This window comes from Theropithecus gelada, chromosome 7b (genome assembly GCF_003255815.1).
Source record: "Theropithecus gelada isolate Dixy chromosome 7b, Tgel_1.0, whole genome shotgun sequence".
Taxonomy (NCBI): Eukaryota; Metazoa; Chordata; class Mammalia; order Primates; family Cercopithecidae; genus Theropithecus; species Theropithecus gelada.
The window spans coordinates 56738678-56750467 of record NC_037675.1 but is presented as its reverse complement, the minus strand read 5'-3'; the positions used below and the strand labels follow the sequence as shown (position 1 = coordinate 56750467).

At 42.1% G+C, this 11790-nt stretch overlaps 1 protein-coding gene across 1 annotated transcript in view; it reads left to right on the top strand.

Annotated features, from left to right (window-relative positions):
- Positions 1 to 1300: 1300 nt before the first annotated feature.
- The window catches only part of TBPL2 (TATA-box binding protein like 2), a 25501-nt gene continuing 15011 nt past the window's right edge, over positions 1301 to 11790 (top strand). The window contains exons 1-4 of the mRNA XM_025392620.1: positions 1301 to 1521; positions 4710 to 5170; positions 5812 to 5899; positions 7763 to 7854. Of these exons, the coding sequence (XP_025248405.1) occupies positions 1372 to 1521; positions 4710 to 5170; positions 5812 to 5899; positions 7763 to 7854 (791 nt within the window). The 5' untranslated portion in view covers positions 1301 to 1371. The remainder of the gene's footprint in view (positions 1522 to 4709; positions 5171 to 5811; positions 5900 to 7762; positions 7855 to 11790) is intronic.

Genomic DNA, 11790 nt, shown 5'->3' with positions numbered 1-11790 from the left:
ATCACTGGAACCTGGGAGGCAGAGGTTGCAGTGAGCCAAGATCTCACCACTGTACTCCAGCCTGAGTGACAGAGCAGACTCTGTCTCAAAAAAAAAAAAAAAAAGAAAGAAAAGAAAAGAAAAAAGGTATCAATTATGTTTATAAAATCGTCTACATAGTACACAGTTAAGCTCCTATGAAAACTCAGGCACTGAAAATTAAAATAATGATTTCAGGAAAGAAACCCTCTCTGAATGTTTTGCATTATTTTTGTGAGATTTCCTCAACCCTAACTGTGCAGCAACACACTGTTTTGTATGTGGCTTTAGACAGAACGCTCAGTGACTGGAGAAAAATCATGTGGGATTTGATGGTGAGAAGTACTGATAATGTAAAAATACTACACATGACTAGGTAAGGCGACTCACATTCCACTCACTCTGCTCAAGAGAAAAAAAAGATCCCTGGTGGAATGTGGTGGCTCATGCCTGTAATCCCAGCATTTTGGGAGTCTGAGGCAGGAGGATGGCTTGAGACCAAGAGTTCAGGACCAGCCTAGGTAACATACCGAGACCTTGTTGCTACTAAAAATAAAAATTATAAAAAAAAATTAGCCAGGCGTGGTGGTGCTTGCCTGTAATTCCAACTGCTAGGGAGGCTAAGGTGGGAGCTTGAGTCCAGGAGGTCAAGGCTGCAGTGAGCTATGGTCACCTGTCACTGCACTCCAGCCTTGGCAACAGAGTGGAAACCTAGTATTAAAATTTTTAAAAAATGGCTGGGTGCAGTGGCTCACGCTTGTAATCCCAGCACTTTGGGAGGCCGAGGCGGGTGGATCACCTGAGGTCAGGAGTTCGAGACCAGCCTGTCCAACAAGGTGAAACCCCTTCTCTACTAAAAATACAAAAATTAGCCGGGGCGGGGGGTGGTGATGGTGCACTCCTGTAATCACAGCTACTTGGGAGGCTGAGGCAGGAGAATAGCTTGAACCCGGGAGGCGGAGGTTGCAGTAAGCCAAGATGGCACTGGGCAAAAGAGTCGGATTCCATCTCAAAAAAAAAAAAAAAAAAAAAAATCCCTTTTTTTCTCACTAACTTTCCATGCACTTGCACGGAGAATTTCTCTCCTGGAAGCAAAGACCACATTGCAGGTATCGAAGGAAATCAAATCTGCAGACCCAGGTGCTTCCCAGCTGCAGGCAGAGTGGGGTGACTGCTCTCAGGTGAGGCGCCCCTCTCCGGCCCACCCCTAGCCCATCTCCGCTTCCCAGCACCCATGGGCCGGTAGCTAAGTTCCGCATCCCGCTCCAGGAACCATCGCCCAACGTTTCTCTCGCGCCCTCTGCAGGAGCCTGGGCCGAGGGCCGCCCCGCCTCGCTGCCCCCAGGCTCATAAATGGCCTCTGCGCCCCGGCCCGAGCGGGTTCTGAGGCTGCTCGCTGGGTGCTTACCCCCTTACCCGCCCCCACCCCCAACAGTGGGATTACTGTCCATGGAGCAGCAGGAAACCTACCTGGAGCTCTACCTGGACCAGTGCGCCGCTCAGGTAAGGCTGCCGGCCACTGTGCCAGAGTCAGGACCCAAGTCCCGCCCGGTCCTGTGTGCCAAGGGCTTTCCTTCATTCCTCTAAAAACTCATAGCGACCCTAAGAGGCGGGCTTGGTTTCCCACGTCTTTCCGTTGAAGGTTAGAAGCTTCGAAAAGTGAAATAATTTGACCAAGGTTGCCAAACAGAGCTCGAACTTCATCTAGCGCGAATCCAGAACCGTTCACTCAGTCACCAGATTACACGGGCTATCCCGGGTTGTTTTGGTTTTTGATTGATTGATTGATTGATTGATTGATTTTTTCTGAGATGGAGTCTCGCCCAGGCTGGAGTGCAGTGGCGCGATCTCAGCTCCCCAGACTGGCTTGAACTCTTGACCCCAAGTCATCCACCCACCTTGGCCTCCCGAAGTGCTGGGATTTCAGGCGTGAGCCACCGCTCCTGGCCCCACGCCCGGTTCTAAAGGACACGCACAGAGAGCGCGTCGTGCTATTGTAGCGACTTCAGGTTCCCAAGGGTTTCTGCTTTGACAGGGGAAACAAAGATCCCTTGTACCCTGCAGCATGGATGCCAGTACTAGGCCTCCCTCGAGAATTCAAGTCTCTGGTGGAGTTGGTGGTAGCAGGGTTTGCCAAATATCAACTAGAAACACCTGTGGCTTCTTTTAGTTAATTACTCTTAAGACTTTTAAAAATCCTTAGCATCGGACAGGGTGAGGTGGCTCACGCTTGTAATCCCAGCACTTTGGGAGGCTGAGGCACATTTGAGGTCAGGAGTTCAAGACCAGCCTGGCCAACGTGGCGAAACCTCGCCTCTACTAAAAATACAAAAATTAGCTGGGCGTGGTGGCAGGAGCCTGTAGTCCCAGCTACTCCGGAGGCTGAGGCAGGAGAATTGCTTGCATCCAGGAGGTAGAGGTTGCAGTGAGCCGAGATGGCACCACTGCACTCCAGCCTAGGTGACAGTGAGACTCCATCTCAAAAAAAAAAAAAAAAAACAAAAAGCAAGAGAGCAATTTTTTTTTTCTTTGCTGGGAGAATTTTTTATAAAGACAGTGGTCAGCACTGAGGTAGAAATGCTGACTTTCCCTAGAATTTAACACAGCAAAGAGCCCAGGCAGGAAAGGTTCTGAGAAAGATAAGTGGATACAGTTTAACAAAAAATGACTAAAGATCCTGAGGCCAAGGATGCAGTGAACATGCTACACAGACATGCTCTGAGGCGTGTCCCTACAGGCAGACCCTACAGGGAGCCCGTCAAGTGTCCATTACTGTAAAACATCCCCCTTCAACTCCCCGCCATTGCCTTACATTCTTGTGTACATTTAGCTTTGTTCCCTAATGAAATGCCTTGATGGGGAAGGGGAAGGGAGACACTGTTGCAGCTTTGGTGCTTTAGCGTAAATTGCCCTAGGAGACCCTTTCCATCTGGGACAGGTGAGGCCAAGGAAACCCTGCAGTGGAATCGGGGCCCATTGTCCCCACCTCCCTTAAGGCCACTCTGTGGGTTGAGGGTGGGGAAAGATGGGAGCCTATCATGTATTCAAAATGAAACAGAGGTAAAAAAATCTTATTTCAAGAGACTAGCTTGATTTTTTTTCTTCTAAGGGCTTTCTTCAAACAATTAGTCACCTCTGCCACCTGCTGGACTTGTAACAGAACACTCCAATAGGCTCTAGTCAGACGTACATTAGCGGAGGTAGCATTGAAACGGAGAAGATGCAACACAGTGCGTTCCTGACCCTTTAGTGGTCAGAAAAGAAATAAGATCTTTTTGAGTTTCTCTTGCAAGCAGTGCTCAAAATCTGGAGTTCAGGCCTTTAACTTGGGTGAAGCAGGTGGTATGCATTTATCAAGGTAATCGATTTTTTTCCGTAATAAAGTCCATGAATTTTACATTAGTTGTTTTCCTCAGGTGCATACATCATTCTCTCCGTTGCTGGATAATGGTAGTTGAGCAGCCTTCCCTGGACTGAAAATACATTGATTTACACTATTCTTACCATTTAAGTTTCAATAACTTTTTTCCTAGTGTAAATTCTTTTTTTTTTTTTTTTCTTTGAGACGGAGTCTCGCTCAGTCGCCCAGGCTGGAGTGCAGTGGCCGGATCTCAGCTCACTGCAAGCTCCGCCTCCCGGGTTTACGCCATTCTCCTGCCTCAGCCTCCCAAGTAGCTGGGACTACAGGCGCCCGCCACCTCGCCCGGCTAGTTTTTTTGTATTTTTTAGTAGAGACGGGGTTTCCCGTGTTCGCCAGGATGGTCTTGATCTCCTGACCTCATGATCCGCCCGTCTCGGCCTCCCAAAGTGCTGGGATTACAGGCTTGAGCCACCGCACCTGGCCTTCCTAGTGTAAATTCTTGTAACTAGAACATTACAAGAATTCTTATTACACCTTTGCCTCAGAAGGAATAACCATGGGTCTTTAGTGAATCTTGATTAGCATTCAACTATATCTTAAACTTCCTTCATTTATTTAAATTTAAAACTCAAAATTATTTCAAAGTTAAGTCAACTAAAGTTTATAATTAACTTAAATAGTACAGTATATCTGTTCTCTTCAAAGTATACAACAATTTAGAGCATGGTTGCTCAACTGCCTCTATTGCAAAATTGGACTCAGAGAGTGGCAACTTATTAGAGATCTAACCAGAGTAGCAAAGATAGTCTATGAAGAATGCTTTTTCTGCATTTTAAAATATTCTTTCCTGTTTCCATTAAGTGTGCTGTAACTGTAATAGAATCTTTTTTTAGTTGGAGTCTTGCTCTTACCCAGACTGGAGTGCAGTGGCATGATCTCGACTTACTGCAACCTCTGCCTCCCGGGTTCAAGAGATTCTCATGCCTCAGCCTCCCCAGTAGCTGGGATTACAGGTGTACACTACCACGCTCTGCTAATTTTTGCATTTTTAGTAGAGACGTGGGCCAGTCTAGTCTCAAAACTCCTAGCCTCCAGCCATCCTCCTGCCTCGGCCTTCCAAAGTGCAGGGATTATAGGCATGAGCTACCACACCTGGCCTGTAATAGAATCTTAACGGCATTTTCTAGAAAGAAGCAGTGCACGAATACAAGCAATCTTGAACTGCCTCTAACACTGAATACATTGCCTGCCTGCCAAAGTGACATCCCTTTTGTGTAACATGCTGTTCTGTCTGTTGTGTTTTTGTCTGTCTGTTTTGGGAACTGCCTAGGATGACCTTGCCCCACCCAGGTCTCCCCTGTGCAACCCAGTTGTACCTTACGGTATGTACATATTGAATGCATCCAATCCGGATACTGCATTTAATTCGAACCCTGAAGTCAAAGAAACATCAGGTGATTTCTCATCTGTGGATCTTAGCTTCCTACCAGATGAAGTTACCCAAGAAAATAAAGACCAACCTGTCATTAGCAGCAGACATGAAACTGAAGAAAATTCTGAAAGCCAAAGTCCACAAAGTAGGCTGCCATCACCAAGCGAACAGGACATTGGGCTGGGCTTAAACAGCAGTAGTTTGTCAAATTCCCATTCACAGCTGCACCCTGGTGATACTGACTCAGTCCAGCCCTCTCCTGAGAAACCAAACTCCGACTCCTTGTCTCTGGCACCCATAACTCCCATGACACCAATGACCCCTGTTTCAGAATGTTGTGGAATTGTACCTCAACTACAGTAAGTTTTTATTTTTGTTTTAATTGAGCAGATTGGGTACACATTTTATATTCCTGAATGTGATGACAACTAATTTCAGGATAATAATGTAGGGAAGAGAATTTCAGATTTCATAATTCTTTGTTTTATCAGTTCTAAATGGATTGTTGCTTTGGACAGTTTGATTATCTTTAAGGCGAAGCACTAATTCTTGATCTTCTATGGCGGGTGGAGGGCCCTGACTTAAAGATTAATAGACACATTCTTGAAGGATTGTATTGTTTATACTAAAGCACTGAAGTTGCTGATAATTGTGGGTAGGGTTGGATAAACACCAAGGATATAAAGATGTAAAATTTAGTTTGATTTGCAAATTGATTCAGAATTAAAATTTCTATTTTGAGGCATTGTTTTGAAAAAAGATCTAAAACTTAATTTTAGCAGCTAGTCATGAAATTTTAGGAAAGGCTCTTTTAGCACTTCACTTTGGGATTTTACACTTTACTAGGAATCGTGTTGTCATGTATTTCACATTTGGAATAATTCTCCCCCTAGGAAATTGCTAAGGTATAACCTAAGAAATGAGAAAATAAGTTGTTTTGGTTTTTTTTTTTTTACTCTTTATATCTGATATAATTTTCTAAACTAACTTATTTCTTCAGGAATATAGTTTCCACTGTAAACCTGGCCTGTAAGTTGGATCTGAAGAAAATAGCTTTGCACGCAAAAAATGCAGAATATAACCCAAAGGTAAGATTTCTCAGTATTCCTTTCAATAATTAGCTTCTCTTTAGATTTACTTTTCTTAATATGATCATGATATTGACTAATTCCTCTGTTTTTTCTTAAAAAAATTGTTACTGAAAAAGCTTTTGGCAACTCAAGGTTACTATCTCACTCTGTTTTGAGTTATAAAAAATAGTCTCATTCTTTATGCTGAATAAAGCAGTAATTGAGCAGTAATTTTCCACCTGACTATTGGGATGCTAACTTTCTTATATTCCATCATATTTCTGGAAATAATTTTTGTTAAATGTTGTCTCAGCTACCTGACACTTATTTATCTTTCCATTTACAATTCCTCTTATTTGAGAAGGCTAAATGGATTCTTGCCCCTATTGCAAAATTGGACTTAGAGAGTGGCAACTTATTAGAGATACAACCAGAGTAGCAAAGATAGTCTATGTATAAAGTTCAAGCTCCTATTTACTAACGTAAGATTCAGGGATTTTTTTTCCCCCCTCCTCAAAGTTTAATAAAATCTGTTCTTTCTTGTATCCTGCAAAGGCCAGGCATCCTGTTTTCAATGGCTTGTTTACCTAGGGTAATTGGATTTGTCGATCCTGTCAACTTTTAACGATTTGCCAGGCTCTGTACTTAGGAATACAAAGACAAGTAAGACCTGCTTCCTACTGGCAAAAAGTTTACTGGCTTAGGTGGTGGAGGATTTACGAAATTAGATGAAAAAAAAGGTCACATTCGTAGGAACCCAGAGACCTTGCAGGCATCAACTATTTACGTATTATTTGTTTTCGCTGTTGTGGTAGTATTGTTGCTGACATCTGAATTTAAATGTTACCTGCACATTACCCGAATACAATCAAGCTTTCCTTTTGATATTTCATACAGCTGACAATGGTGAGGACAGACACAAAGATGAGCTAAGATCCTCACAGCTGCAGCTGTGATCACATTATTGAGCAATCAGCATTTTAGGCAACTTTTATTTTCCACCATCCTCAGCACACCCCTCATTTTGGATGAGGGGTAGGGGTAGGAATAGGCGGGACTGGGGATGAAGTGTATAGGATCTCTCTGAACCTGTGCTTGACACCCAAAGAAATTCTGACTTGGCCCTTAAGCTAGTACCCACCCCACTTCCCTTCCTAGCTTAATTGGGGAGAGGAGTTGGGGTGAAGAGACTGTGTAGGAGCAGGCCATTTGATGACATGTCAATGTGGCAGGCCAGAGGTTCCCTATCTTAATGTGTGTCAGCCTCACCTCCAGGGCTTGCTGATGCTACTGGTCTTGGATGACACTTTGAGAACTACAAGAGGCAAGAACTTGACATCAACTTTCTGTCATTCATCTTTAGCATGGCTGTCATATAGACTCTTCTGCATTTTGGTTGCTTTTCTGTACATTGTAAAGTCTTGGTGAGCCTTTAACATACTTCTTATTTTTTTCCCAAAGATTCTTCAAAAGAAAAGAAGTGTATCAAAGTAAAAAGTAGGGAATCTGATCAGTTTGGGTTTTGAATCTTAACTTTACCATTTCCTGTGTAACATCGGAGATTAAATAGCTCCTTGTTTTCCCTGCGCACTAAATGAGGGTGATCATGAACACAGGTTCATCCTATCATGAGGATAAACAGGAACTGAAACATAACAGGCATTCAAATTTAACAGTTACTGATATTATTTTTACCTGTTAATAAGTACATTTTAGAATCATCATTATTTTTGTTAACCTTAATGTAGGGAGAAAAGACCCAGACATTTAGTTTTCCCATCCAATCTGTTTCTTTGAGATTTTCGTATGCAGCTCAGCTTTTCAATTGGGATAATGTTATCTCCTAGCAGAGGCTAATGCTCTTTTGGTTTCTGGGTATAGAGGTTTGCTGCTGTCATAATGAGGATCCGAGAGCCCAGGACAACAGCCCTTATATTTAGCTCTGGGAAGATGGTTTGCACAGGAGCCAAAAGGTAAGAGGAATCATCCCTCCACCCTTTCCAGAGAAACAGTTTTTCGTATGTGAAACAAGGAAGCATAGAATTAATGTGCTAAAGCACATAGTAGGAGCAAAATGCCCTTCTTTGCTGAAGACTTTATTCAATGAAATACCTCATTTTGGGTTAAAAACAGTCTTATAATACTGACTTGGGCCAGGCATGGTGGCTCACATCTGTAATCCCAGCACTTTGGGAGGCCTAAGCAGGAGGATTGCTTGAGCCCAGGAGTTTGAGACCAGTCTAGGCAACATAGTGAGACTCCATCTCTGTTTAAGAAAAGAAAAGAAAGCTAAAAAACAGCTGGATGTGGTGGTGCATGCCTGGAGTCCTAGCTTCTTGGGAAGCTGAGGTGGGAGGATCATTTGAACCTAGGAGTTTGAGGCCGCAATGAGCTATAATCATATCACTGCACTCCAGTCTGAGTTACAGAGCAAGACCCTGTCTCTATTAAAAAAAATAATGATAAAATACTGATATAGCCCCATTTTACAGTTTCCCCTATTAAACCGAGGGGACTTAACTGTTACCACTTGTTTCTAAGGTAATTTTTTTAAAGTTACAGTAATGATAAAGTGTGTTATAAGCCTAGGCAAGTAGTTACTGTGGATTTTCCTCACTGCAGATAAATGGATAGAACTTTGTAAAGGAGCTAAATTAGACATTCCTTGACCATTAGCTTGCATTAGCTCAGGAGGCATCCCTTAAAAATCTCATCTCTCCTGGATCTCACCCAGAGGAAGCCCTGCGTTGATGGGTATTCTTTCACCATGACTCTGTAGTGGGAGAGCCTGTTCTCCCCTGTAGGTGTTAAAAGATGAGAAACAAACTGTCCTCCTGAAAGGTTGTGCCAATTTCTAGCTCTAGAAATGTACTAAGTGTTCATTTTATCCTATGAACACTGGGTGTCGATATTCTTTTCATATCTGCTAAATTGATTGGCAAAAAGTTATGTTGTTTTACATTTCTTTGATTTACTAGTGAGATTAAATAACTTTTTAGAAGCACAGAAATTGCTGTTTGCTCAATTATCTATGGAGAGATTTATCTTTTGTTTTTGTGTTTAACTATTTTCACCACTTTATACTGCAAATATTTTTTCTTAGATTACTGTTTATGGTGTTTTATGGTGGGTTTTTTTGTTTGTTTGTTTGTTTGTTTTTCTGAGACAGGGTCTCAATCTGTTGTCCAGGATGGAGTGCAGTGGCATGATCTGGGCTCACTGCAACCTCCACCTCCCAGGTTGAAGTCATCCTTCCAGCTTGGCCTCTCCAGTAGCTGGGACCACAGGCATGCACCACCAGGCCTGGCTAATTTTTTTTTAGAGATGGAGGTTTCACCATATTGCCCAGGCTGGTCTCAAACTCCTGGGCTCAAGTATCCCAAAGTGCTGGGATTATAGGCGACATGAGCTACTACATCTGGCCTATGGTGGGTTTTTTTAAAAAAAACACAAATTTTGAAGGGTATACTCATTTTATCCCATTTTTTTCTTTGTTTTCTACATTTGGCTTTGCCCTTAAGGCATTTGTGTACAATATTATACAAATATTGACTTTCATATATCTTTCTGGTCTTTTTCAGGTCCTGCTTTGTGATAGGAAAAGGATAGCTGGTATTTTGATTCACCTAGAGCTTTCTCTAGATGGAAATGTTCTATATCTGCACTGTTTAATGCAATGATGTAGCCACTAGTCATGTGTGGCTATTGAGTGCTTGAAATACAGCTAATATAACTGAGGGACTGAATTTAATTTATATTAATTGGACAGAGCAGATCTAGAATTTTATTTCAACGTAAGATAACTATTTTTCCCAAATGATCATTCGGTACTCAGATACATTTACTGAAGAATCCATTGTTGCCACATTTCCCCCTACCTGTTTTTACATATTAAGTTCTTCCCGTGTGTCTGAGTACATTTCTGGACTTTCTCTTATGTTGATCCCAGGAATCTCCATTTTAAAGTGATTATTGGACAGTTGTGCAAGATGTCTGTAACAATGTTCATTTCAGCATTAAAACAGGGAAAACCTAATTAATAATAGGCTTTCAATTTGAAGTCATAAAGTAAAATTATATTAGCCATATATGCACACATACTGAGCTGAAAGGATGGTCACATTGTATTAAGTTGGATTGCGGAGGGAGAAGTAAGCAACTAAATGGTGTTTGTTATCCAACTTTCATTGTAAAATATGCTCAGGTACACGTATTACACACATTCATGAGTGTCTTTTCTCATCTGAATTTATTTGGTTCCTAAAATCTGATTGTGAAAGTTTGGATAAGGAGTTCAGATAATAAGAGATACTTGTTATCCAAATACATTTGGTTTTGAAGTTTTGGATAGTGAGTTGTGAGAATTTGGTTAACAAGAGGTACCAGTATTATCTCCGCATTTTATCCAAACCTATTCTCTTTAGTTGTAATAGCAAGAGTAGGAGAGATACCTCTGTTTGCATAGGAAAAGTACAGAAGATCAAATTTAGGGAGTTAACACCGCTATGGGTGAGATTTTAAGATTTTTAAACTACTTTCTAATGTTTGTACAACGAACATGTATGCAGACTTTCAACTATTAGTGGTTTCAATAGAAACTTCTGTGTCCTTAGAATATCACAGCTGATATCCCAATAAACTACAGGACTATGCAAACTTGAAATTTGAACTTATTTACATTATGGGAAATGTAATAGATCAGTTAGGCAAAGTGTAGTTCAAAATGGAAACAGTTTATTTCACTGCTAACTTGGGGACATGGCCTTGCTAAGGACATTTCAGGAGTGAGAAGTGGATGAAGAGAGCCAAGGGCAGTGCTGTGCAGCAGTAGTCAATCTAGTGACTAGATACCAGACCAACAGAGGGCCATGTACAGTGGCTCACACCTGTAACCTCAGTACTTTGGGAGGCTGAGGTGGGGAGGGTCACTTGAGCCCTGGAGTTTGAGCCCAGCCTGGGCAAGACAGCAAGACCCTGTCTATAAAAAGTTAGGTAGGTGTGGTGGTGCATGCCCCTACAGGCTACTTAGGAGGCTGAGGCAGCAGGATCACTTGAGCCCAGAAGTTCAAGACTGCAGTGAGCTATGATCGTGCCACTGCACTGCAGCCTGGGTAACAGAGCAAAAACCCAGTCTCTTAAAAAAAAAAAAAAAAAAAAAAGGTGGGTGAGGAGAATCAACATTATCAACATTAAATGAGGTGACACATATATGAAGTGATGAATACCCAAGAGGGGGCAGTGTTGGTGAAGGATCTGGATAAGAGAATCAAACGCTTGCTTTGGTCCAAGCAAACAAGTTCCAACTGGCTTTTCTTTCAGGTGTTTCTGATTTACGGCCTAAAAATAGGGCCAAACCCATGGGGGTGGAATTCACCTGATTCACCCACCAGGTGTTGCTATCTAGTTTTGTTTTGTAACAGTTGAAAAATACCTAAGGAGAAATGAAGCCTCACCTCTGAGGACCCCACAGGCTCTGCTATGAATTTAGGGGTGCAGCAGGACAGACACTTAAAGGACACAGCCACAGAGTAGGACAAATTCCTGTCTTTCTTGTGTTGAGTATGAATTGAATTGAAGATTGAGCGAGAAAGCCAAGCAAAACAAGGCGGGTTTTGAGGTATTTTCATGTGGTTGTTTTGGACAATGTGTCCAGTAAAGACTCAAGAACTGATATCTTGTCTGTGCCACTCAATCGGCACATATCTTACCTCCTTAGATGTGATTTTTTTTTTTTTTTTTTTTTTGTATGTGCCTTTTTTTTTTTTTTTTTTCCCTTTTTTTTTTTTTTTTTTTTTTTTTAAGAGACTGGGTTTTTGCTCTGTTACCCAGGCTGCAGTGCAGTGGCACGATCATAGCTCACTGCAGTCTTGAACTTCTGGGCTCAAGTGATCCTGCTGCCTCAGCCTCCT